This window comes from Pempheris klunzingeri, chromosome 5, assembly GCF_042242105.1.
Source record: "Pempheris klunzingeri isolate RE-2024b chromosome 5, fPemKlu1.hap1, whole genome shotgun sequence".
NCBI classification, from domain to species: domain Eukaryota; kingdom Metazoa; phylum Chordata; class Actinopteri; order Acropomatiformes; family Pempheridae; genus Pempheris; species Pempheris klunzingeri.
The window spans coordinates 270001-297606 of record NC_092016.1 but is presented as its reverse complement, the minus strand read 5'-3'; the positions used below and the strand labels follow the sequence as shown (position 1 = coordinate 297606).

General features: G+C 52.7%; 1 protein-coding gene across 1 annotated transcript; it reads left to right on the top strand.

Annotated features, from left to right (window-relative positions):
- On the top strand, nt 1-23644 carry glg1a (golgi glycoprotein 1a). The gene is made up of 25 exons (XM_070830739.1): nt 1-327; nt 7890-7919; nt 8294-8380; nt 8486-8701; nt 10502-10705; nt 11371-11442; nt 11527-11713; nt 13463-13677; nt 15775-15896; nt 15972-16073; nt 16152-16305; nt 16773-16997; nt 17156-17218; nt 17610-17723; nt 17800-17888; nt 17985-18102; nt 18311-18403; nt 18528-18665; nt 19025-19148; nt 19333-19475; nt 19633-19734; nt 21279-21386; nt 21509-21629; nt 22030-22136; nt 22240-23644. Exons 1-25 carry the CDS (start codon nt 1-3, stop codon nt 22405-22407), a joined length of 3429 nt encoding a protein of 1142 aa, XP_070686840.1. The 3' UTR covers nt 22408-23644.
- The last annotated feature ends 3962 nt before the right edge of the window (nt 23645-27606 follow it).

Here is a 27606-nt window from a genome sequence, read left to right as displayed (position 1 = left end):
ATGGCGGACTGTAGACGTGTTCCTCTGCTGCTGCTGCTCTGCTTCTTCTCCGTGCAGCCGATTCGAGGACAAAACAACGTCGGCGCCAAACTCGCCGCGAAAGCTGAAAACCCGCAGAACCCCGCCGGAGGGCCGGGGCCGGCGGCTGGGAACCCGGGCGCCGCTGAGAGGAACCCGGGCGCCGGGGCCTCGCTGCCTCGGAGGCGCTCTGCCGGCTGGAAGTTGGCTGAGGAGGCGGTGTGCAGGGAGGACCTGACCCGGCTCTGCCCCAAACATTCCTGGAACAACAACCTGGCGGTGCTGGAGTGTCTCCAGGACAAGAAGGAGGTAAGACAGCGGGGCAGGGTGCTGTGGCCGCTGGGGAAGGAGCAGGGTGTGCCTGCTGAACCAGCCAGCTAGCGTTAGCTGCTACGGCTAGCCTGCCGCTAGCACTCAGCGAAAGAACGTCACGCTAAACGTCGGTCACAGATTCGGTTATTTACCGCCGATGGTATCCCCTCCAACATGACACCCGCTGCAGACGAAGGCTGAACACCCCCCCGTAGAGTCTAGGGGCCTCTCTGCGGTTCGGCATAACGCAGTGACACGAATGGCGCTCGTCTTCTTTACGGTTGGCAAGTTTGTGAAGCGTGTCGCCTCATATTTCTGGACTCTGACGTCTCTCCCAAACACACCGAGCTGCTGCCGCGGAACGTCCACGAGCAGAAAAACAACCTTCTAACACTGAAATAAAAGCCGCCCTGAGGAGCTTATGTGAGCCGAATTTAACAGAAGCCGTTGTTATTGCAAACGAACATGAAGTTTACCTCAGTTTGGCGTCAACGGGCTCACGATGAGTTGGAACATGATAGAGTGGCAGATTTTTAACGGAAGCCGCACATCTGGACTAACTGACGTCAGCTAGCGGCTAACTGTAAAGCTGGCCACAACATGTTGGCACACCCCCGGCCCCCCAGGTGTTCCCACCACCAGGTGTTAGACAGCTTTTCGCCTTTTTAACCAGGTGAGCTAACATGAGGGCAGCTAGGCTAAGCTAAGCTAACCCCGTTAGCCCGACTCGCTTTGTTTATCACGGTGACCGACTGCGGACCGTTTAAACCGGGTTAGTGTGCAGAGGCCCTGGACCCCCCCGGGGGGGTGATGTCCACTCGGTCTGCCATGTGAGTGTTTTAGTGGGTTTAAACAGCTCTGCCTGGAAAATACAGTTAAAGTGACTGAAAACCCAAAACCAGGTGGTGGTTCAGGATTTAGTCCGTTTATAACACCTGTCAGCGTGCTGTTAACCCGGGTTAAACCAGGTTAAACCAGGTTAACCCTTTATAGGGCACTCATTGAAATGTTGACCGTCACTGGTGGTCATTACAAGACTGTTTTACTTTTGTGAGTTTTTAAAAAGAAGTGTTATGGTGAAAATCAGGGTCAGTGAAGGCACCATAATGGTTTCCTGCCGGTCTGTCATGGAGCCTGATTGTCTACAGGTCTGGTAGTTCTGCTGCCTCATGGTGAGGCAAGGGGGGGGCATTTTGTGTGTCCTGGTCCTGAGGCCGGGGGTCACCGCTCCCCGGCCTGCCGGTGGGGTCGCCGGATGGCGTTCTGACCGATCAACCCTGGACCGACTGCTCGCTCACTTCTTTAAGCTCATTAAGTGTCAGACTGAGAGGCCTCAGCTGAGACAGGCGGGGGCTGTGCTCATTATCTGAATCACAAGACAGCCTGTGGCTAAAGGGTCACTCTCCCGTTTCTACCCACGATCCTCTCTGTCCACATCCTGGTGTCTGAAGGACTGGTAGGTAGTAAAAGTGTTGGAACTGGTCCAGTAGATCACCTCAGCCAGCAGCCACCAAACGGGCTGCAATGGCTGCAACGTGATCCTTTGGGACAACTGCACCTGATCACAGTAGATCCACTAAAAGAGCTCGTTTGATCCACTGACAGGCTCAGAGTGTTATTCTAAGTGTGTGACAGCATCATGGAAAGGATCCCTACAGAGAGAGACCTGGAAGATCCTTTTGGTTTAACCACAAACAGCACACACACCAGACTACATTCACTAAAACAGGGATTTTAGAGCTGCTGCCTTAGTGTTATTGTGTAATTCTGCTTTTAAAGGGTTAATTCAGATCTGACCTCCAATGAGCCTAAACAGTCACAAATACAACTTAGTGACCTGAAAATCAGTTTAACTCCCGATAAGCCAGGAGGAGTTTCTCATTGTGACTCAGTGATGACTAATAACTAAGACACACAAACTCACCTGCTGCTGGGAAGCCACTGGTACACCAGGAACCAAGTGAAGATATCTCTGTAATCACTTTAGATCTGACTTAACCCTTAAACACCAAAGTCACACAGTAACTGACTGATCCAGACAGCAACGACCATTTAAAGTCCCGTTTTAGTGAATGTAGTCTGGTGTGTTTGCAGAGCGACGTACCCGCTGTTTGTGGTTAAACCAGAGGGTCGTTTAGACACCGGGATCTGCTCAGACCGGATCCCATCTCACCCCGAAGTCCTCGCTTACCTGCAGCAGGTGGATTGTAAAGAAACGCTGAACGAGGTTTGAGAGAATGTGTGGACGTAGTTTTTGTCTCTGAATGGTTGAATCAGTCAGCAGGCTGCTGGTGGAGTCACTAGTTAGACTGGTGGAGTCACTAGTTAGACTGGTGGAGTCACTAGTTAGACTGGTGGAGTCACTAGTTAGACTGGTGGAGTCACTAGTTAGACCTTCAGTGTTGGAGGGAGCAGAAATAACCAACTTCACTTTGGAGTCTGATCCTGTAACGTTTGGAGCGTCAGTGATGAAGGTGACTGTCCTCCTGCTCCTCCTCCTCGTCCTCCTCGTCCTCCTCGTCCTCGTCCTCGTCCTCGTCCTCGTCCTCCTCTTCCTCCTCGTCCTCGTCCCCCTCGTCCTCCTCTTCCTCCTCGTCCTCCTCCTCGTCCTCCTCGTCCTCCTCGTCCTCCTCCTCCTCTTCCTCCTCGTCCTCGTCCTCCTCTTCCTCCTCGTCCTCGTCCTCGTCCTCCTCGTCCTCCTCCTCCTCCTCCTCCTCTTCCTCCTCCTCCTCCTCCTCAGACGTTTACCTGAACTGACGGCTGAGTTTCACCTGAACAGTTTCAGGTTTCTGATCTTTATCAACACGCCTGAGACGTTTCCACTGCCTGCAGTACTACTACAGTACTACTACTGCAGTACTACTACAGTACTACTACTGCAGTACTACTACAGTACTACTACTACAGTACTACTACTGCAGTAGTCCTCCTCCCACAGTACTGCAGTAGTCCTCCTCCCACAGTACTGCAGTAGTAGTACTGCAGTACTCCTTCCACAGTACATGTAGTGATCTTAAAGAACACAAAGGTAAAACCAGCAGTGATGATGAACATGTTGGTAAAAACAGAATAATAGTCGTCCAGTTTTATTCTTCTGCTCCTCATACGCTGTGTCCCCCCCCCCCCCGGTTCTGTGTGGCTGTTTTCTCGCCCACTGACGCCTGGAGGTTGTGGAGGTTGTGGAGGTTGTGGGTCGTGGCGTGTGGTCGTCCAGGCTGCGCTCTGATTGGAGGACCGGGAGCCTGTTTTAGCCCTGCAGCATTTTTGTGTGTGCGGTTTTGACTACGTGGTCCTCAGAGTCCGGGAGGGGGGGCGGCTCTGGAGGCTTCGCTCTGTGTCTGTCTGAACCCAGAGTGGTCATCAGGACTGGACCCCAGACTGAGACCCAGAACCCCTCTGAGACCTGGTCCTGGTGTTAGACCATTAGTCAAACTGTGTCAGTAAACTTGGCAGCAAATACACTTTAAAACGTTCTCTGTATCTAAAGAACCGGAGAAACAAACCTGTTTCAGCCCGCGGCGTCCTGAAGTGGCGAGCGCTCATCAGTCAGACCCCCCCCCCCCCCCCCCCCCAGTCTGTGGAGGATTACAGACCGTCCAGACCTGCTGAGCCTGTTTTTAGGGGCAAAGCATCATCAAGGTGTTTCTGATTAAAGATAAGAGCCAGCAGAGCAAACAGGAAGCTGAAGTAAAACTTATCAGTGACAAAAACCTCCAGATAAGGTGTGTGTGTGTGTGTGTGTGTGTGTGTGTGTGTGTGTGTGTGTGTGTCTCTCTGTGTGTCTGTCTGTGTGTGTGTGTGTGTGTGTCTGTCTGTGTGTCTGTCTCTGTCTGTGTGTGTGTGTGTCTGTGTGTGTGTGTGTGTGTGTCTGTCTGTGTGTCTGTCTCTGTCTGTGTGTCTGTGTGTCTGTGTGTGTGTGTGTGTGTGTGTGTGTCTGTGTGATTTCACAGTCTGATGAAATGTCAGCATCTTGAACTGTTTCCAGTCTGACTGTTTGAGTCTCCAGCCAGAAAACAGCTGGAAGCGACCGATGAGTTTCCAACCAAAGTGTTTCTCCACATCCCAGATGAACCTCTGAGCGGCTGACGTCTGGCCTGGTGCCCCCCCCCATTAGAGAATAATATTGATGTGCTGCTTGAATAAACCACTGACAGTCTGCATGTGGACTTTTATTTTGAAAACAGAGTGGATTCTCTTCCTGTTCCTGTGTCTGACTTCCTGCTTTTTAACGTAGCGCAGAGACAGTTCAGGGGGGGTTTGAAGCGTTAAGTAGAGCAGGACCATCGGCTCCGAAGGAGCTCAGTGATCCCACTGGAATCAGACCTGTTAAACAGGTCTGATTCCAGTGTCAAGCCAGTTAGCACTGACTGTAGCTCCAGACTGTAGCACCGACTGTAGCACCAGACTGTAGCTCCGACTGTAGCATCAGACTGTAGCACCAGACTGTAGCACCAGACTGTAGCTCCGACTGTAGCACCAGACTGTAGCACCGACTGTAGCACCAGACTGTAGCACCGACTGTAGCACCAGACTGTAGCTCCGACTGTAGCACCAGACTGTAGCTCCGACTGTAGCATCAGACTGTAGCATCAGACTGTAGCATCAGACTGTAGCATCAGACTGTAGCACCAGACTGTAGCTCCGACTGTAGCTCCGACTGTAGCACCAGACTGTAGCATCAGACTGTAGCTCCGACTGTAGCACCGACTGTAGCTCCGACTGTAGCACCAGACTGTAGCTCCGACTGTAGCATCAGACTGTAGCATCAGACTGTAGCTCCGACTGTAGCACCGACTGTAGCTCCAGACTGTAGCACCAGACTGTAGCTCCGACTGTAGCACCAGACTGTAGCTCCGACTGTAGCACCAGACTGTAGCACCAGACTGTAGCTCCGACTGTAGCACCAGACTGTAGCACCAGACTGTAGCACCAGACTGTAGCACCAGACTGTAGCACCAGACTGTAGCACCAGACTGTAGCTCCGACTGTAGCACCAGACTGTAGCTCCAACTGTAGCACCAGACTGTAGCTCCGACTGTAGCACCAGACTGTAGCTCCAGACTGTGGCTCCGACTGTAGCACCAGACTGTAGCTCCGACTGTAGCACCAGACTGTGGCTCCGACTGTGGCTCCGACTGTAGCACCAGACTGTAGCTCCGACTGTAGCACCAGACTGTAGCTCCGACTGTAGCACCGACTGTAGCACCAGACTGTAGCTCCGACTGTAGCACCAGACTGTAGCACCAGACTGTAGCTCCGACTGTAGCACCAGACTGTAGCACCAGACTGTAGCACCAGACTGTAGCACCAGACTGTAGCTCCGACTGTAGCACCAGACTGTAGCTCCGACTGTAGCTCCGACTGTAGCACCGACTGTAGCACCAGACTGTAGCTCCGACTGTAGCACCAGACTGTAGCACCAGACTGTAGCACCAGACTGTAGCACCAGACTGTAGCTCCGACTGTAGCACCAGACTGTGGCTCCGACTGTAGCACCAGACTGTAGCTCCAGACTGTGGCTCCGACTGTAGCACCAGACTGTAGCTCCGACTGTAGCTCCGACTGTAGCACCAGACTGTAGCTCCGACTGTAGCACCAGACTGTAGCTCCGACTGTAGCACCAGACTGTAGCACCAGACTGTAGCTCCGACTGTAGCACCAGACTGTAGCACCAGACTGTAGCTCCGACTGTAGCTCCGACTGTAGCTCCGACTGTAGCTCCGACTGTAGCACCGACTGTGGCTCCAGACTGTGGCTCCAGACTGTGGCTCCAGACTGTAGCTCCGACTGTAGCACCGACTGTAGCACCAGACTGTAGCACCAGACTGTAGCTCCGACTGTAGCACCAGACTGTAGCTCCGACTGTAGCACCAGACTGTAGCTCCGACTGTAGCACCAGACTGTAGCTCCAGACTGTGGCTCCAGACTGTAGCTCCAGACTGTGGCTCCAGACTGTGGCACCAGACTGTAGCACCAGACTGTAGCTCCGACTGTAGCACCAGACTGTAGCTCCGACTGTAGCACCAGACTGTAGCTCCAGACTGTGGCTCCGACTGTAGCACCAGACTGTAGCTCCAGACTGTAGCTCCGACTGTAGCACCAGACTGTAGCTCCGACTGTAGCACCAGACTGTGGCTCCGACTGTGGCTCCGACTGTAGCACCAGACTGTAGCTCCGACTGTAGCACCAGACTGTAGCTCCGACTGTAGCACCAGACTGTAGCTCCAGACTGTGGCTCCAGACTGTGGCACCAGACTGTGGCACCAGACTGTAGCACCAGACTGTAGCTCCGACTGTAGCACCAGACTGTAGCACCAGACTGTAGCTCCGACTGTAGCACCAGACTGTAGCTCCAGACTGTGGCTCCAGACTGTAGCTCCAGACTGTAGCTCCAGACTGTGGCTCCAGACTGTGGCACCAGACTGTGGCACCAGACTGTGGCACCAGACTGTGGCACCAGACTGTAGCTCCGACTGTAGCACCAGACTGTAGCTCCGACTGTAGCACCAGACTGTAGCTCCAGACTGTGGCTCCAGACTGTAGCTCCAGACTGTGGCTCCAGACTGTGGCACCAGACTGTGGCACCAGACTGTGGCACCAGACTGTGGCACCAGACTGTGGCACCAGACTGTAGCTCCAGACTGTGGCACCAGACTGTGGCACCAGACTGTGGCACCAGACTGTGGCACCAGACTGTGGCACCAGACTGTAGCTCCAGACTGTGGCTCCAGACTGTGGCACCAGACTGTGGCACCAGACTGTGGCACCAGACTGTAGCACCAGACTGTGGCACCAGACTGTGGCACCAGACTGTGGCACCAGACTGTGGCACCAGACTGTAGCTCCAGACTGTAGCTCCAAGTGGCACCTGCAGCTCCGGCTCCCCGTCAGTGTGTTTACTCACCAGAGGAAGATGAATAAATAAAGGTAATCTGTCGAGGTGAATATTAGCTTTGCGTGCGGACACACACCTTAATGAGATGCCGTCTTTTCAGCATTTATTAGTTTCTATGGGAACTCGCTCCAGCTTCCCCAGTGGTCACTTGTGGCATTACACCCAATAAGTCCTTTTTCCCTCTGAGCAGAGAGACGAGGCCTCCAGGTATCTCTGTCTGCGCTGGATGTCTTTAACCCATGGGGGGCGGGCAGAGGGGAGCTTGGTGTCCTGCAGACAGACAGACTGACCCCCTCCACCCCCACCTGCCCCATATGACGTCACATTTACTGTGTCTGAGGAGCGTTGTGACATCTCAGTGTAAATTCACTAGGAATATAACACACTCAGACGGGCCGATGCCGGCTCGTGGTTTGTCCACCGTGTGGGGGGAGTGGGGTGGGGGTGTAGGAGCTGGTCTTAGGCGGTGGTCACTGCTGAAGGTGTGTCCTACTGAGATCTGCATCCCTTAAAGGTGAACTCTGGTGTTTCTCCCCCTGGGTCCTCTGTGTCCACCTGGTAGGTGGTAGAAGTGCTGGATCACCTCAGAGCTGTACTTGTTCACTGACCTCCCAGTTTCCTCTCTAACGCCTCCTCTCTTCTTCTTCTTCTTCTTCTCTTTCAGGAAACTGAGATCGCCGCTGAATGTAACCACGTAAGTGTCTTCACGCCACGTGTCTCCTCTGAAACGCCTTTCCCAGCATGCACCATGTAGCGCTGAAGCCAGAGCAGCAGAGACGCTGTGTTATGGAGCCCTGAGTTTGGTACCAGCTCAATGTCCTCTTACTCGCTTTCTGAGGAGCTTTCGACCACGTGATAAACAAGCTTGTTAGCTGTTAGCTTTTCACTCACAACACATTAGCTTAAAATGTTGTGGCTCTTTCTCTGACTCAAGGCCCACTTACTGTCTCCTTCCTGAGCTCTCACCAGTTTGAGAAGTCTAAACCAGTTGTGTAAGCAGAGTTTGAATCATCGCTGACATAACGGCCTGCAGGTGTGAATCCAGATGTTGTGTCTTCTCTCCTCCAGCTGCTGTGGAACTACAAGCTGAATCTGACCACCGACCCCAAGTTTGAGTCTGTGGCCGTGGAGGTCTGCAAGAGCACCATCTCTGAGGTCGGTCCATTAGCTGATCATAAAGAATGAGCTGTTTAGTCTTCTGTGCTCAGGGACTTTGTTCAGACTGATGTGACTCTGATGTGCCGCCGTCTGTGTGTTCAGATTAAAGAATGTGCGGCGGAGGAGCTGGGGAAGGGCTACCTGGTGTCCTGCCTGGTGGATCACCGCAGCAACATCAGCGACTACCAGTGCAGCCAGTACATCACCAAGATGACCACCATCATCTTCAGCAACTACCGGCTCATCTGCGGCTTCATGGATAAGTGCCGCGAAGACATCAACGCTCTGCACTGCGGCAGCATCAGCACAGGAGAGAAGGTGAGACCATGTGACCGGGGAGGTGGAGATTTCCCCAGAGCCTCCATCGGTGTTTCTGCTTATTGTCCTCACTGTGGCCTCCATAGACCTCCACTACACACTAACACACACACACTATAGACCTCCACTACACACTAACTCACACACTATAGACCTCCACTACACACTAACACACTGACTAACTAGCACACACACACTATAGACCTCCACTACACACTGACACACTGACTAACTAGCACACACACACACACACTATAGACCTCCACTACACACTGACACACTGACTAACTAGCACACACACACTATAGACCTCCACTACACACTGACACACTGACTAACTAGCACACACACACTATAGACCTCCACTACACACTGACACACTGACTAACTAGCACACACACACACACTATAGACCTCCACTACACACTGACTAACTAGCACACACACACACACACACACTATAGACCTCCACTACACACTAACACACTGACTAACTAGCACACACACACACACACACACACACACACACACACACACACTATAGACCTCCACTACACACTGACACACTGACTAACTAGCACACACACATACTATAGACCTCCACTACACACTGACACACTGACTAACTAACACACACACACTATAGACCTCCACTACACACTAACACACTGACTAACTAACACACACACACACACTATAGACCTCCACTACACACTGACACACTGACTAACTAGCACACACACACACACACACACACACACACACACACACTATAGACCTCCACTACACACTGACACACTGACTAACTAACACACACACACACTATAGACCTCCACTACACACTAACACACTGACTAACTAGCACACACACACACACACACACACACACACACACACACTCACTATAGACCTCCACTACACACTGACACACTGACTAACTAACACACACACACTATAGACCTCCACTACACACTAACACACTGACTAACTAACACACACACACTATAGACCTCCACTACACACTGACACACTGACTAACTAACACACACACACACTATAGACCTCCACTACACACTAACACACTGACTAACTAACACACACACACTATAGACCTCCACTACACACTGACACACTGACTAACTAACACACACACACTATAGACCTCCACTACACACTGACACACTGACTAACTAACACACACACACACTATAGACCTCCACTACACACTAACACACTGACTAACTAACACACACACACACTATAGACCTCCACTACACACTGACACACTGACTAACTAACACACACACACACTATAGACCTCCACTACACACTAACACACACACACACTATAGACCTTCACTACACACTAACACACTGACTAACTAGCACACACACACACTATAGACCTCCACTACACACTGACACACTGACTAACTAACACACACACACACACTATAGACCTCCACTACACACTGACACACTGACTAACTAACACACACACACACACACACACACACACTATAGACCTTCACTACACACTGACACACTGACTAACTAGCACACACACACTATAGACCTCCACTACACACTGACACACTGACTAACTAGCACACACACACTATAGACCTTCACTACACACTAACACACTGACTAACTAGCACACACACACTATAGACCTTCACTACACACTAACACACTGACTAACTAGCACACACACACACACACACTATAGACCTCCACTACACACTGACACACTGACACACTAGCACACACACACTGAGCCTGTCTCACCTCCTGCAGGACGTCCACTCTCAGGGCGAGGTCATCGCCTGTCTGGAGAAGGGTCTGGTGCGGGAGGCCGAGGAGCAGCCGGGGGCGCACCCCATCAAGGACGACTGTAAGAAGGCCATCATGAGAGTCGCCGAGCTCTCCTCCGACGACTTCCACCTGGACCGCTACCTGTACTTCGCCTGCCGCGACGACAGGGAGCGCTTCTGTGAAACCGTGAGCGTTCAGTCGGCCATCTTGTTTCCACAGAAAGTCCTTTCTGGAGCCGATTTATTGATTAGTGATTGATGATTTGATTAGTTATTGTTTCTTTTCCTGAAAAGCTTCTGTTATCTTCCTGTTTGATGTTTCTGTTTATTGATCAGGCGACTACACTTAGAGACGTGTGTTTCCAGCTTTAGTTCATCGTGGTGTCCAAGTTTCAGATCAAAGTGACGAACATCTCCATGGCAACACTTCATCTTAACAGCAGCAATTCTTTAGAGGATTTGATGATGTGAATGATCCTGCTTATGACACCGATCAATAATGTGACACGAGGTATTGACTGCTATGAGAGCTGCGTCCATAGTAACAGTCAGACGCTGTGACTGACCAATCAGAAGCCAGTACTCTCCCAAGCTGTGCAGGATCTCCTGGTTGTGATCCTCTGTAGTGATGCAGACGGGCCTCACCCCCCCGACTGGGCACAGGTGTTCAATAGTGCTCCTCCGTTTCCTGATCACGGGGATCAGTTCATCGTTGTCCAGTGCTTGTTTCACTCTGCAGGCTTCACAGTGAAGGCCTGTTCCTTTAGGTGTAGTTAAGGTGTGTAACTTTAGGGAAGAGCCCCCCCCCGAGGACCAGTTTGTGCCGCTGACCGACTGTGTGGATCTTTTCAGACTCTGGCCGGAGAGGGACGAGTTTACAAATGTCTCTTCAACCACAAGTTTGAGGAGGCCATGACTGAGCGGGTGAGTCCTTTCTCCTCCCCCAGCGCTAATAGCTTAGCCGCCCCTTAGCGCACTGCGAGCCTGACGTCGTCCGTGTGTCCTCAGTGCCGCGAGGCGTTGACCACCAGGCAGAAGCTCATCGCTCAGGACTACAAGGTGAGCTACTCGCTGGCCAAAGCCTGCAAGTCCGACCTGAGGAAGTACCACTGCAGCGCCGACGCCAACATGCCCCGCGCCCGCGAGGCTCGGCTGTCCTACCTGCTGCTCTGCCTCGAGTCGGCCGTCCACAGAGGTGAGCAGCCCCCCCCGCTGGGGGATTGTAGGACACAGAGTGTACACACTGCCTCACACACACACACACTGCTACACACACACTGCTACACACACACTGCTACACACACACTGCTACACACACACACTGCCACACACACACACACACACACACACACACACACACTGCCACACACACACACTGCCACACACACACTGCCTCACACACACACACTGCTACACACACACTGCTACACACACACTGCCACACACACACTGCCACACACACACACACTGCTACACACACACTGCCTCACACACACTGCTACACACACACTGCTACACACACACTGCCACACACACACTGCTACACACACACACACTGCCTCTCGCACACACACTGCCACACACACACTGCTACACACACACACACTGCTACACACACACACACTGCCTCTCGCACACACTGCCTCTCGCACACACACACTGCCTCTCGCACACACACTGCTACACACACACACACCCACACACACACACACACACACACTGCCTCACACACACACACACACACACACTGCTACACACACACACACCCACACCCACACACACACACACACTGCTACACACCCACACACTGCCTCACACACACACCCACACACTGCCTCACACACACACCCACACACACCCACACACTGCCTCTCACACACACACACACACACACACTGCTACACGCACACACACCCACACCCACACACACACACACTGCCTCACACACACTGCCTCACACACACACACTGCCACACACACACACTGCCACACACACACACACTGCTACACACACACTGCCTCACACACACTGCCACACACTGCTACACACACACTGCTACACACACACTGCTACACACACACTGCCACACACACACTGCCACACACACACACACACACTGCTACACACACACACACACACTGCTACACACACACACTGCCTCTCGCACACACACTGCCTCTCGCACACACACTGCTACACACACACACACACTGCCTCTCGCACACACACACTGCCTCTCGCACACACACTGCTACACACACACACACCCACACACACACACACACACACACACTGCCTCACACACACACTGCTACACACACACACCCACACCCACACACACACACACTGCTACACACACACACTGCCTCACACACACACACCCACACACTGCCTCACACACACACCCACACACACACCCACACACTGCCTCACACACACCCACACACTGCCTCACACACACACACACTGCCACACACACACACTGCCTCACACACACTGCTACACACACACACTGCCACACACACACTGCCTCACACACACTGCTACACACACACACACACTGCCTCACACACACTGCCTCTCGCACACACACACCGCCACACACACACACACACACTGCCACACACACACTGCCTCACACACACACACACTGCCTCACACACACACACACACACACACACACACTGCCACACACACACTGCCTCACACACACACACACTGCCTCACACACACACACACACACACACACACACACACACACTAGTGGCCGTCAGTGGTCTTTAACACCAGCGGCCGTCTGCCCGTCGCTCGGCTCAGTTCAGACTCCAACAGGAAACAAAAGAGCCGAACTGACGGCGTCCTGATCCTCCGACATGAAGCCAGAGAGAAATAAAGGTTTTAGACTCTGCTGCTCTGAACTCTGTCTGTCTGTCTGTCTGTCAGGCCGTGTGGTCAGCGGTGAGTGTCAGGGTGAGATGATGGACTACAGGCGGATGCTGATGGAGGACTTCTCCCTCAGTCCGGAGATCGTGCTGCACTGTCGCAGTGAGATCGAGGGCCACTGCTCCGGGCTGCACCGCAAAGGACGCACGCTGCACTGCCTGATGAGGGTCGGCCGCGGGGACATGGGCGCCATCGACCCCAACTGTCAGAGGGCGGTGAGTCCCGGGGTCGGGGGTCAGAGGGAGCCATAATCAATGAACCGATCAAAGGTATCAAAGAGTCCTACATCATGTCTGAACTTCACATTTGGACCAAACGTCCTAAAACACTGACAGCTGCTGTCTTCACTTTGCTCATAGGAACTGAGATTTAGTGAAGCTTCTGTCCAACCACAAAACTGTGTCCCCTGGCTAGCTGGTTGGCTGGCTGGTTAGCTGGCTGGCTGGTTGGCTGGCTGGTTAGCTGGCTGGCTGGTTGGCTGGCTGGTTAGCTGGCTGGCTAGCTGTCCCTGGGTTAACTTCCTCCATCACTTTAACTGTTCCTCTGCAGAACTTTGTTTAGCTGTTAAGAGTCAGTCTGAGCGGGAGATTCTCATCACACTCTCTCACACACACTCTCACTCTCACACTCACTCTCACACACTCACTCTCACTCACTCTCACTCACTCTCACTCACTCTCACTCACTCACACTCACTCACTCTCTCACTCTCACACTCACACACTCACACACTCTCACTCACTCACTCTCACACACTCACTCTCACACACTCACTCACTCTCACACTCACTCTCACACACTCACTCACTCACTCTCACACTCACTCTCACACTCACTCTCACTCACTCACTCACTCACTCTCTCACTCTCACTCACACTCACACTCACACTCTCTCACTCTCACTCACTCACTCACACTCACTCACAATCACTCACTCACTCACTCTCACTCACTCTCTCTCACTCACACTCTCTCACTCTCACTCACTCACACTCTCACTCTCACTCACTCTCTCACACACACTCACTCACTCACACTCTCACTCACTCACACTCTCTCACACTCTCACTCACTCACACTCTCACTCACACTCACTCACTCACTCACACACACGTACTCTCACTCACACTCTCACTCACTCACTCTCTCACACTCACTCACTCACTCACACACACGTACTCTCACTCACACTCACTCACTCACTCACTCACTCTCTCACACTCTCACTCTCTCACACTCTCACTCACTCACACTCTCACTCACTCACACTCTCACTCACACTCTCTCACTCACTCTCTCACTCACACTCTCTCACACTCTCTCACACACTCTCACACTCACTCACACTCTCACTCTCTCACTCACTCACTCACTCACTCTCTCACTCTCACTCACTCACACTCTCACTCACTCACACACACGTACTCTCACTCACACTCACACTCACTCACTCACTCACACACACGTACTCTCACTCACACTCTCACTCACTCACTCACTCACTCTCTCACACTCTCACTCACTCACACTCACTCACTCACTCACACACACGTACTCTCACTCACACTCTCTCACTCACACTCTCTCACTCACACTCTCTCACACTCTCTCACACACTCTCACACTCACTCACACACACACACACACACACACTCACTCACACTCACTCACTCACTCTCTCACTCTCACTCACTCACACTCACTCACACTCTCTCACACTCACTCACTCACTCACTCACTCACTCTCTCACTCTCACACACTCACACTCTCACTCTCACTCACTCACTCACTCACACTCACACTCACTCACTCACTCACTCTCACACACTCACACTCACTCACACTCACTCACTCTCACACTCACTCTCACACTCACATTCACTCTCTCTCACTCTCTCACACTCACTCTCTCTCACTCTCTCACTCTCACACACTCACACTCTCACTCACTCACTCACTCTCTCTCTCTCACACTCACTCACTCTCTCACACTCACACACTCACTCACTCACTCTCACACTCACTCTCTCTCACTCTCTCACTCTCACACACTCACACTCTCACTCTCACTCTCTCTCACACTCACACCACACACACACTCACTCACTCACTCAAACTCTCTCACACACTCACACTGCATCGCTTTCACTCCAATAAACGGGTTTGGGATGTTCCTCTAGATATTAAACTGGTTTGTGAGGACGACTGTATTTTGTCCTTGACGTTGGTATGACAGTCTTAAATGTAACTGTGTGGGAGGCTGGAGTGAGACAGAGCTGATGTGGTCTTGCCCCCCCCCCGCCCCCTCAGCTCCAGACTCTGATCCAGGAGGCCGACCCCGGAGCCGACTACCGCATCGACCGGGCGCTCAACGAGGCCTGCGAGTCCGTCATCCAGACCGCCTGCAAACACATCCGCACCGGAGACCCCATGTGAGTCCTCCCGCCGTCTGTCTGCATGGACAGAATAACGTGAACAGTCTGAACTCTAACCTGCTGCTCCTGCAGGATCCTGTCGTGTCTGATGGAGCATCTGTACACAGAGAAGATGGTGGAGGACTGTGAGCACAGACTGCTGGAGCTGCAGTACTTCATCGCCAGAGACTGGAAGTAAGTCCTGCTGCTCCTCTTCCTCCTCCTCCTCCTCCTCTTGACTAACCAGTGCTTCCATCCCTTGCTGGCGCCCAGGTTGGACCCCATCCTGTACAGGAAGTGTCAGGGCGACGCCGCCCGACTCTGTCACACACACGGCTGGAACGAGACCAGCGAGATGATGCCGCCCGGCGCCATCTTCTCCTGCCTGTACCGCCACGCCTACCGCTCTGTGGAGCAGGGCCGGAGGGTGAGTGTCCAAATCACACCCAGCGTGACACGGTGCACCCCAGGAGCCCCCCCAGACGCTCAGACGTCCGCTGTCAGAACACTTTTACGCTGGTCAATCAGCTGCAGCAAATCACAGGTGTGACTCGTGTCAGGTGTCCTTAAAGTGATGCTGCACCCACACGCCCAGTTTCAGCATCACAAAAGGTCGAAATAAACTCCAGGCCGATTAGCTGTCACTGGAATTCAGTCTGTTCCAGGTAGAGAAAGTCAGGGAAGTTATTAACGTTATCGGGGGGTTCAGTGCATCTTATGTGAAGTCTGAGGTCTCTGATCTGACGTTGGTTTAAAATGAGCAGCCAGTTTGTGTCCGGACCGTTTGGTGAGGGCGCTGTGACCTCACGTGCTCCTGGAGCTCTGCTCGGAGGAGTGGAGTGTCGCTTTAAGGCATCCTCGGGCTCCTGTAACTCGTCCTGATCCCCCCCGCAGCTCTCCAGGGACTGTAAGGTGGAGGTGCAGAGGATCCTCCACCAGAGGGCGCTGGACGTGAAGCTGGACCCTGAGCTGCAGAGGCGATGTATGACCGACCTGGGGAAGTGGTGCAGCGAGAAGACGGAGGCCGGCCAGGAGCTGGAGTGTCTGCAGGACCACCTGGAGGACCTGGTCCTCGACTGCAGGGAGGTGGTGGCAAACCTGACGGAGCTGGAGTCGGAGGTAACTGTGCCGCTACCCATAATGCACCACTGTAACTGCTTCACAGGAAGAAGAGGCTGTTCTCAGCTCCCTGTTCTACCTGGACATGTTCTGCTGTCTGACTGCTCAGATCGCAGCATCGTTTAGTGTTGAACACGTCATGTCTCATGTGTCCTCAGGACATTCAGATCGAGGCGCTGCTGATGAGAGCCTGTGATCCCGTCATCCAGGCCCACTGCCACGTAAGTCCACACCGCCAGCACTGGGGGGGGTGGGGGGTGAACTGACCATAACCACAGACAGAACACCTCAGTCACTCTCAGCAGAACAGTTCTGTCCTGTCAGATGAGCTGGTTCTGTTGAGCTGCAGTAGTGACGGCGGCGTCCAGTGACGGGATACAAATCATCCTCCGTGTTGTTTCTCCCACAGTGGCTGTTTATCTGGTTGTTAAATGTTGATCTTCAGTGTTTAATTCACTGTCTTTATCAACTGATTTAGCCTACTAGAAAATGTGTCCAAGAGAATTTTTACTAACGTCTGTCTGTCTGTCTGTCTGTCTGTCTGTCTGTGTCCCTCTGTGTGTGTGTGTGTGTGTGTGTGTGTGTGTGTGTGTGTGTGTGTGTGTGTGTCAGGAGGTAGCTGATAACCAGATCGACACCGGGGACCTGATGGAGTGTTTGGTCCAGAACAAACACCAGAAGGAGATGAATGAGAAGTGTGCAGTGGGAGTGACTCACTTCCAGCTGGTGAGCAAGAAATCAGCTGATATCAGTTCATTCAGAGTTCAGCTCACTGTCATCAATAACCTGCCCCCCCCCACAGATCCAGATCAAAGACTTCCGGTTCTCCTATAAGTTTAAGACGGCCTGTAAGGAGGATGTCCTCAAACTGTGTCCCAACATCAAGAAGAAGTAAGTGTGTGTGTGTGTGTGTGTGTGTGTGTGTGTGTGTGTGTGTGTGTGTGTGTGTGAGACGCAGTCACGTGACGGAGCCCTGTGTGTCCTCAGGGTGGACGTGGTGATCTGCCTGAGCACCACTGTGAGGAACGACACGCTGCAGGACGCCAAGGAGCAGCGAGTGTCCGTCAAATGTCGGAAACAGCTGCGGGTGGAGGAGGTGGAGATGGTACGTTCACTGACAGTCCACCACAGAAGGAAAGGTTCTTTAAGGTCACGCAGACAGAACCAACAGGGTATGGAAAGCCAAAAGGTTCACAATTCATCACGTCTGGAGTAATAATGACCAGCCAGCACCTTCACATTAAGAGTCTGACTTTCACATTAAGAGTCTGACTCTCAGATTTAAAACTTGTTTTCCTCCCTGACGTGTGCAGTCGGAGGACATCCGCCTGGAGCCGGAGCTGTACGACTCCTGTAAGCCGGACATCATTAGACTGTGTCAGAACGTGGCCTTTGGCAACGCACAGGTGAGCACACACACACACTGAACAATGACCCCCCCCATCCCATCCCGAGCTCTGACTGAGGTCCCAGGTGTGTTTTAGGGTCCTCAGGTGAGGGACTAACGGTCCGCTCTGCTTCCCTCTGAAGGTCATCGAGTGTCTGAAGGAGAACAAGCGTCAGCTGACTCCGCGCTGCCACCAGAAGATCTTCAAGCTGCAGGAGGTCGAGATGGTCGATCCTGAAATGGACTACCAGCTGATGAGAGTCTGCAAGCACATGATCAGGGTAGGGGTCACCTGATCAGGGTAGGGGTCACCTGATCAGGGTAGGGTCACCTGATCAGGGTAGGGGTCACCTGATCAGGGTAGGGTCACATGATCAGGGTAGGGGTCACCTGATCAGGGTAGGGTCACCTGATCAGGGTAGGGGTCACATGATCAGGGTAGGGGTCACCTGATCAGGGTAGGGTCACATGATCAGGGTAGGGTCACATGATCAGGGTAGGGGTCACCTGATCAGGGTAGGGGTCACCTGATCAGGGTAGGGTCACCTGATCAGGGTAGGGTCACCTGATCAGGGTAGACCAGCACTGATGTGTACCAGTGTGTCGTCCCTGTGTGTGACAGCTGTGTGTGTGTTCTCAGCGGTTCTGTACGGAGTCGGAGGGGAAGAACGTTCTTCAGTGTCTGAAACAGAACAAGAACAGCGAGCTGATGGATCCTAAATGTAAACAGATGATCACCAAGAGACAGATCACCCAGAACACAGGTACACACACACACAGAACACACACAGAACACAGGTACACACACAGCTGTGTCCCCACAATGTCATTGTGCTGCCCAGTTCAGCTGCTGAAAGGTGTGTGTGTCTGTCTCTGTCTCTGTCTCTGTCTCTGTGTCTGTGTCTGTCTGTGTGTCTGTCTCTGTGTGTGTGTGTGTGTGTGTGGCAGACTACCGTCTGAACCCGGTCCTGAGGAAGGCCTGTAAAGCCGACATCCCAAAGTTCTGTCAGTCCATCCTGAACAAAGCGACGGCGGACAGCGAGCTGGAGGGACAGGTCATCTCCTGTCTGAAGCTGAAGTACGCTGACCAGGTCAGACACGTTCACACACACTGAGGCTGATGGGAGTCGTAGTCCTCATGTTTAGTGTCCACATGTTGGAGTACAACCACAGAACATCAAACCTGGAGTAATAACTGTGTGTGTGTGTGTGTGTGTGTGTGTGTGTGTGTGTGTGTGTGTGTGACAGCGCCTCTCTCCGGACTGTGAGGACCAGATCAGGGTCATCCTGCAGGAGTCTGCTCTGGACTACAGACTGGACCCTCAGCTGCAGATCCACTGCACTCAGGAGGTTCGCACCGCTCTGCCTCCGACTGAGCACGCTCAGTATCTCTGCCGCTGTCACATGTCTCCCTCACCAGCATCATCACACCTTCTTCTGTCTGGATTTAACATAGTGTGTAGTGGAGGTCTGTAGTGTGTGTGTGTGTGTGCTAGTTCTCTATATCTATAGAGATAGATAGATATAGATATAGATTAGGGCTGCCACGATTAGTCGACTAGTCACAATCAATAATCGTCGACAACTAATTTAACAGTTGACGCGTCGTTTTTTTTTTTTTTTTAATCTTTGTTTTTCTCTCAAAACTGCTGCGGCACCTTCCACCGCTGCGTCTGCCTTTCTGTCCTTGACACACGTGCGCAGTAGTGGTAATCGGGGTCAGCCGTGATGTCACCTGAAGTCATATCTGGCTACCCGGCGGCAACGGAGCTCAAAAGTGTGGGAGCATTTTAAGAAAACAAAAGAAAAAAAGTGTGCAATGCAATTTCTGCAAGACAGAACTTGCCTTCCACGGCAGCACAACTGCGATGCACGAGCACCTGAAAAGGAAGCACGTTGTGGCTTGTGACAACGATGAAGAGGGACCGTCGTCTCGGTAAGCTAACTGGCTAGTTAGCTGCTAATATTAGCGTAAACAGAGAGCTAACTTACTACTTACTCATATAGCTGTAAACATTCACATTAGCGATGACGATTTGATTCATTGGCCGCCCTTAGCACACATATTTCATATGTTTGACAATACGACAAGCATATTTCATGAAAGGTTTAATGAACTATCATCTTAATTGTCTTTATTTTTAGTTGGCATATACCTTAAACACTTCAAGCTGAAAACTAATGATGGTTATATAAGAGCAGCTTCATGCTGGTGCGATAAGCTGTATGTTTTACATTCAATTTACGTATGATCGATTTAAAATTATTAAAATAATCAGTGATTAGTCGACTATCAAAATAATCGTTTGTGGCAGCCCTAATATAGATAGATATGTAGATATCTAAAAATACGAGGTAAAGTTAGATTTTAATAACTGATGGCAGCTCCCACAGAGCTGCGATACAGAACGTGAGAATAAAGCATCAGCTCTTCCTCATCTGGTCAGTTTTTCTCTGTAAAACTGACGGAGGAGCTGAGAAGAGTCTTGATAACGTACCGGATCCATAACGTACCGGATCCACAATGTACCGGATTGATAAGATGGCTTTGGTCAGAGTTGTCCCACCGTTTCCAGCTCCCACTGATCCTGATGGGAGGAGACATGTTCATGTTCATGTTTGCTCAGAGGCAGCAGAGACTGACTGTGTGTGTGTGTGTGTGTGTGTGTGTGTGTCTGTGTCTGTGTTCTGTGTGTGTGTTCTGTGTGTGTGTCTGTGTGTTCTGTGTGTGTTTTCTGTGTGTGTGTGTGTGTGTGTGTGTGTGTTCTGTGTGTGTTTTCTGTGTGTCTGTGTTCTGTGTGTGTGTGTCTGTGTTCTGTGTGTGTGTGTCTGTGTTCTGTGTGTGTTCTGTCTGTGTTCTGTGTGTGTGTGTGTGTGTGTGTGTGTGTGCTCAGATCTCCCGGCTGTGTCCGGAGGAGGCTGCGGCTCAGGAGCAGACTGGTCAGGTGGAGGAGTGTCTGAAAGTGAACCTGCTGAAGATCAAACAGGAAGGATGTAAGAAGGTAACGCTACGCCGCCTTCACCGACCGTGCAGAAGGTCGGAAATCACAGCGCCGACAGGCAGGCACCAGTTTATTTACGGTTTAACGCTCAACATCTCCTCCTGCTGTCGTCCCCCCCGCAGGAGGTGTTGAACATGCTGAAGGAGAGTAAGGCGGACATCTTTGTCGACCCCGTCCTCCACACGGCCTGCGCTCTGGACATCAAACACCAATGTGCAGCCATCCCCCCCGGGAAAGGACGGCGTGAGTCCACGGGGGGGCGGGGGGTGGTGGGTGGAGGGGGTGGGGGGGTGAAAGCCTCAAAGATAATCAGATGGTTGAATCCCACCAATGAATCAAGCAGAATGTTCTAATTTAGAGGACCGAGAACGTAAAGCAACGATAATCAGACCTTAAACTTCACGCTGAGACAGAATTCATTCTCACATTGGTCCAAAATACAAAGTTGGAGAAAATTCACCCAGTGGAACCCAGTGGAACATTCTTTATTCAGTTCTTCTTTTCTCTCGTTCTCTTCCTCACCGGATTAAAGAACCTGTGTGTGTCCGTGTGTGTGTGTGTGTGTGTGTGTGTGTCCGTGTGTGTGTGTGTGTCCGTGTGTGTGTGTGTGTGTGTGTGTGTGTGTGTGTGTGTGTGTCCTCAGAGATGTCCTGCCTAATGGAGGCGCTGCAGGACAAACGTGTTCGTCTGCAGCCGGAGTGCAAGAAGAGACTTCAGGACCGCATCGACATGTGGAGCTACGCCGCCAAGGTATTTTGAATTTACTTAAAGGTGCTTTTATTATTCACTGACTTTGCTGCCTAAAGTAAACTGCGCTCAGGTGAGGTCATGTGATGTGCTCACTCCCCGCCAGGTGGCGCCCGCAGAGGGTTTCTCGGACCTGGCCATGCAGGTGATGACGTCGCCGTCGAAGAACTACATCCTGACGGTGATCGGAGCCGGCGTGGCGCTGCTCTTCCTCATGGGGCTGCTCTGCGGCAGGTTCACCAAACGCGTCACTCAGGAGCTGAAGGACAGGTAGACCCCGCCCAGGACACGCCCACGGGAGAAACGACCACGACCCCCACCCCACCCCCCCGGTTCACCACTCTGCCCCCTCCACCTTCATTTATTTTTACTCCTCTTCCTCATCCGCTGCTGGAATGACTTTACCCACAATCCTGCAGGCCGAAGTGGGCTTGATCAGTGACACACCTGCTCCTCCTCCTACCTGAGCCCCGCCCACTCCCCAGGAGGCCACGCCCTCGCCGCCTCCTCCTCCTGAGCCCCGGCTCAGAGCGCCGGCCCGATGCAGTATTTACCCCCCCCGCCCCCCTCGTGTTCTGGGGGGATGAGGGGGGGTTGTAAGGGTACGGGGGTCAGAGGTCATGTGACATCATATTCAGTGTAAATGTGTAGAAAGGGGGGGTCTGATGTATAGAGCGCTTTAATGACTCCAGTATTTTAACAACTTCGGTGTGTGTGTGTGTTTGTGTCTGTCCTCGTGGGGACTGTGTGTGTACACAGACTTGTCAGGACCTGTCAGCGTCGTGGGGACCAGAGTCCTGGTCTGGTTCAGGTGTCCAGACAGTGGAGGTGACGTCCTGATGAGGACAGGTGTGTGTGTGTGTGTGTGTGTGTGTGTGTGTGTGTTTCTACCATCTTCTAGTCTGTCCTGTCAGGGTTTCGGGGTGTTTGTCGTCCTCTTTTTTTTTTTTTTCTCTGGTGTGTGTTCGTTAGATTTTATCGCCATGGGACTGCCAGGCGGGCGGAGCAAACCAGCCGGCCACAGTGAGATGGGGGGGGCTCTGAGCTCCTCCGACAGTTATGTTTCCTCTGAAGGGAGACCGGCTCCCTCAGCTCCTCCAATGCAGTTAGAAGATTTTTACTTTTATTTTTTGAGCAGTTCTGTGTTTTCCCAGCACAACCTGTGCCATAAACGCACCACGTCCACCCACCGCTCCCAGTGTCTCCGCTCCAGCCACCGGGGGGGGGGGTGTCTGGCGTCACGCTCGGTGTGGCTGGTTCCAGGAGGGAGCCGGTCCGGACCCGGTGTGGGTGTCGGCCGGGACAGGAAACAGAAGCAGAGCACGGAGGAGCCTGGAGAAGATTGTAGATGTGAACATTTGGTGTGAAGACGAGGAGTCGCTGCTCGTCTGCTGGGTTTTCTATCTGAATATATATATATTGTTTGGTCATAGCCTTATTTATTTGTTACTAATGGTCGACGTCTTTGGTTCTGTTTTCTATCGTTTGAATGTTCTCTGGTTGCCTTTTCTCCAGCTAGCGAGTGTCCTCCTTCCTGGGGGTTTGAGGGGGGGGGGGTGCACGGTGCGAAGGTTTTGCTTCCTCTGGGCATCGACCTGCTCCAGCAGCTGGCTGGTTTTTCATGTATGACCATGAACGCCTCTCAGTGGTGGGCAGTGAGTTAAAGGGTCACTCCCCTGTTTCTACCCATGATCCTCTCTGTCCTCATCCTGGTGTCTGAGTGACTGGTAGGTAGTAAAAGTGTTGGAACTGGTCCAGTAGATCACCAGTAGATCACCTCAGCCAGCAGCCACCAAACGGGCTGCAATGGCTGCAACGTGATCCTTTGGGACAACTGCACCTGATCACAGTAGATCCACTAAAAGAGCTTGTTTGATCCACTGACAGGCTCAGAGTGTTATTCTAAGTGTGTGACAGCATCATGGAAAGGATCCCTACAGAGAGAGACCTGGAAGATCCTTTTGGTTTAACCACAAACAGCACACACACCAGACTACATTCACTAAAACAGGGATTTAAGAGCTGCTGCTCCATCAGTCAGAGTGTCTGTGTGACACGGTTAGCAGAGTTCGCTCTGACGCTGATGAGACGAGCGGCTCGGCGGTCGTTGAACACGGTGATTCTTTGGGAACGACCTCATTGGTTCTGATTGGTGACGTCATCTGTAGCTGTTGGTTCAGTCCGGTGTGGCAGCTAAAGATCATTATTGATTTGATTATTGATTGATGAACGACTGTAAAGGGCGGGGACGGTTCAGTTTCACACCTGATGAGTAAATCTCCCATGAATGATGAATGATTTCAGTGATCGATCGATCGGCTGACTGAGGGACCAGGAGCCCCGGGGTCGTGTGGTGAAACACCTGAGATCAGTACAAACTGAAAAGCTTCGGGAAGTGATTGTGTGGTTAACGGTAACGTGTGAACGCGAGCCAAGGGAACACTCAGAGGTCGTCCCCGGTGACCAGAGTCGGCCCGCGGTTTGACGCAGCTCCAGGTTTGGTCGTGTTGGCGGGCAGGAAACGGCGCCGTCCTGGAGAGGAAGCTCCACGTGGAGCGCCGTTCCCTGCCCTCGTGTCGTTACTCCTGGGGAGGTTCCCGCCGTCCACGGCGCCTCCCCGTCGGCTGATTATCTTCTCCGTGAGCCGTTCGGTCTGTAAATGTCTCGGAGCTCGAGGCCAGACGCGGCGCTCTCAAAGATTCAGTCTTCAAACCGTCTTTGTGTGACCGATCGATCGCTCGGCCAGTCGCGTCAGCTCTACCTCCCTGCTTGGAAGTGAGACGTCCTGATTGGTCGATCTGCCTTCACTTTAGTTTCCATCTGACGTCTGTTTTATCAAAGCGTGCCTACTCTCCGTCCCTCCGAGGGATCCGCTGTACAGAACATCCCAGAAGCCCCTGCAGCGCCCAGCAGAGGAGTGTGAGTGTGTGAGTGTTTGTGAGAGTGTGTGTGTGTGTGTGTGTGCGCTTGTTGCCCTGAGCGACGGCGGCTTGAACACTTGGTGACGATGGTGAAGATGTTCCTGCTTCATTCTGTTTGTGTCTTTCTCTTCTGTACAGATGAAACATGGACAGTTTGTTAATAATAATAAAGTCTGCAAGGTTTTTACTCTCCGGCTGCCTCTGATTGGTCCTCACTGACCTCACCGACCACACCGACGCTGTGACCTCACAGGAGGTCGACCTCACCGACCACACCGACGCTGTGACCTCACAGGAGGCCGACCTCACCGACGCTGTGACCTCACAGGAGGCCGACCTCACCGACCACACCGACGCTGTGACCTCACAGGAGGCCGACTTCACCGACGCTGTGACCTCACAGGAGGCCGACCTCACCGACCACACCGACGCTGTGACCTCACAGGAGGCCGACCTCACCGACCACACCGACGCTGTGACCTCACAGGAGGCCGACCTCACCGACGCTGTGACCTCACAGGAGGCCGACCTCACCGACCACACCGACGCTGTGACCTCACAGGAGGCCGACCTCACCGACGCTGTGACCTCACAGGAGGCCGACCTCACCGACCACACCGACGCTGTGACCTCACAGGAGGCCGACCTCACCGACGCTGTGACCTCACAGGAGGCCGACCTCACCGACCACACCGACGCTGTGACCTCACAGGAGGCCGACCTCACCGACGCTGTGACCTCACAGGAGGCCGACCTCACCGACCACACCGACGCTGTGACCTCACAGGAGGCCGACCTCACCGACGCTGTGACCTCACAGGAGGCCGACCACACCGACGCTGTGACCTCACAGGAGGCCGACCTCACCGACGCTGTGACCTCACAGGAGGCCGACCTCACCGACCACACCGACGCTGTGACCTCACAGGAGGCCGACCACACTGACACTGTGACCTCACAGGTGCCAAGCGTCTGAGGGTCGCACTGGACGCTCTGTTTCCATGGCAACAGAAGGTTATTCAGCTTATTGAGGTTTCTGTGGGGAGTCGAGAAGGTAACGGGGGATGAATGTTTATCTATACGGTGGGATGTGGTGACGGCTGGTCGTGAGGACACAACAACATGTTGTGGGTTTGTCCTCGTCTACAAATAGATCCGGTGCCAGAAACCCGTCTGTGGTCTGCCACGGTAACCATGGAGACATGAGTAATTAAAGGACGTGTCTGTGGTTGTGCTGGTTTGGCGCCGCCATTGTTTTAGTATATTTAGGGGTGAAGGACGCCCTCTGACCAACAACACCATATGAAACAGCTGGAATGTTTTTCTTCTGTCGGCGGTCTGGATCACTACCCGAGGACGCCGGTCACATGACACGACAACACGCCTTGGTTTTAACCATTTTACTGCTCCTGATGACCAGGAGGACAAGAAGAAGAAGGTCTAACCCCTGAAGCAGTGATGTCGTCTTCACAATGAAAACAGTTTGAACCCCAAAGTGACTTCAGCAGACGGACTGGACCCCAGACTCTCTGACTCCAGACTTATGACCCCAGACCCTCTGACTCCAGACTTATGACCCCGGCGCCTCTGACTCCAGACTTATGACCCCGGCGCCTCTGACTCCAGACTTATGACCCCAGACCCTCTGACTCCAGACTTATGACCCCAGACCCTCTGACTCCAGACTTATGACCCCAGACCCTCTGACTCCAGACTTATGACCCCAGACCCTCTGACTCCAGACTTATGACCCCGGCGCCTCTGACTCCAGACTTATGACCCCAGACCCTCTGACTCCAGACTTATGACCCCAGACCCTCTGACTCCAGACTTATGACCCCGGACCCTCTGACTCCAGACTTATGACCCCGGCGCCTCTGACTCCAGACTTATGACCCCGGCGCCTCTGACTCCAGACTTATGACCCCGGACCTTATGACTATAACTTCCTGTTAGCCCTTCCCTACCTTCCTGTTAGCTCTCTGCTACCTTCCTGTTAGCCCTCCGCTACCTTCCTGTTAGCTCTGCTACCTTCCTGTTAGCTCTCCGTTAACATCCTGTTAGCTCTCCGCTACCTTCCTGTTAGCCCTCCGCTACCTTCCTGTTAGCCCTCTGCTAACTTCCTGTTAGCCCTTCGCTACCTTCCTGTTAGCCCTCCGCTACCTTCCTGTTAGCTCTGCTACCTTCCTGTTAGCTCTCCGTTAACATCCTGTTAGCTCTCTGCTACCTTCCTGTTAGCCCTCCGCTAACTTCCTTTTAGCCCTCCGCTACCTTCCTGTTAGCTCTCCGCTACCTTCCTGTTAGCTCTGCTACCTTCCTGTTAGCTCTCCGTTAACATCCTGTTAGCTCTCCGCTACCTTCCTGTTAGCTCTCCGCTACCTTCCTGTTAGCCCTCCGCTAATTTGAATGGGGATAAAATGATTGAATATTCAGCTCTTCCAGACTTTCCAAATGTTTTTGGAGTGAATGGATCAAACTGATGAGGAAATGAGACGTTTATCCTCTGATTCCAGACGTCTCCTTCACAATAAAAGTCTGAGGAAAAAAGCCTG

Excerpts from the sequence above, each read along its gene's own strand:
- glg1a (XM_070830739.1), top strand. The coding sequence starts at position 1 with ATGGCGGACTGTAGACGTGTTCCTCTGCTGCTGCTGCTCTGCTTCTTC. Across the intron at positions 11,714-13,462 it reads CGAGTCGGCCGTCCACAGAG|GCCGTGTGGTCAGCGGTGAG; the intron begins GTGAGCAGCCCC and ends TCTGTCTGTCAG. Across the intron at positions 16,306-16,772 it reads CTGTGGAGCAGGGCCGGAGG|CTCTCCAGGGACTGTAAGGT; the intron begins GTGAGTGTCCAA and ends TCCCCCCCGCAG.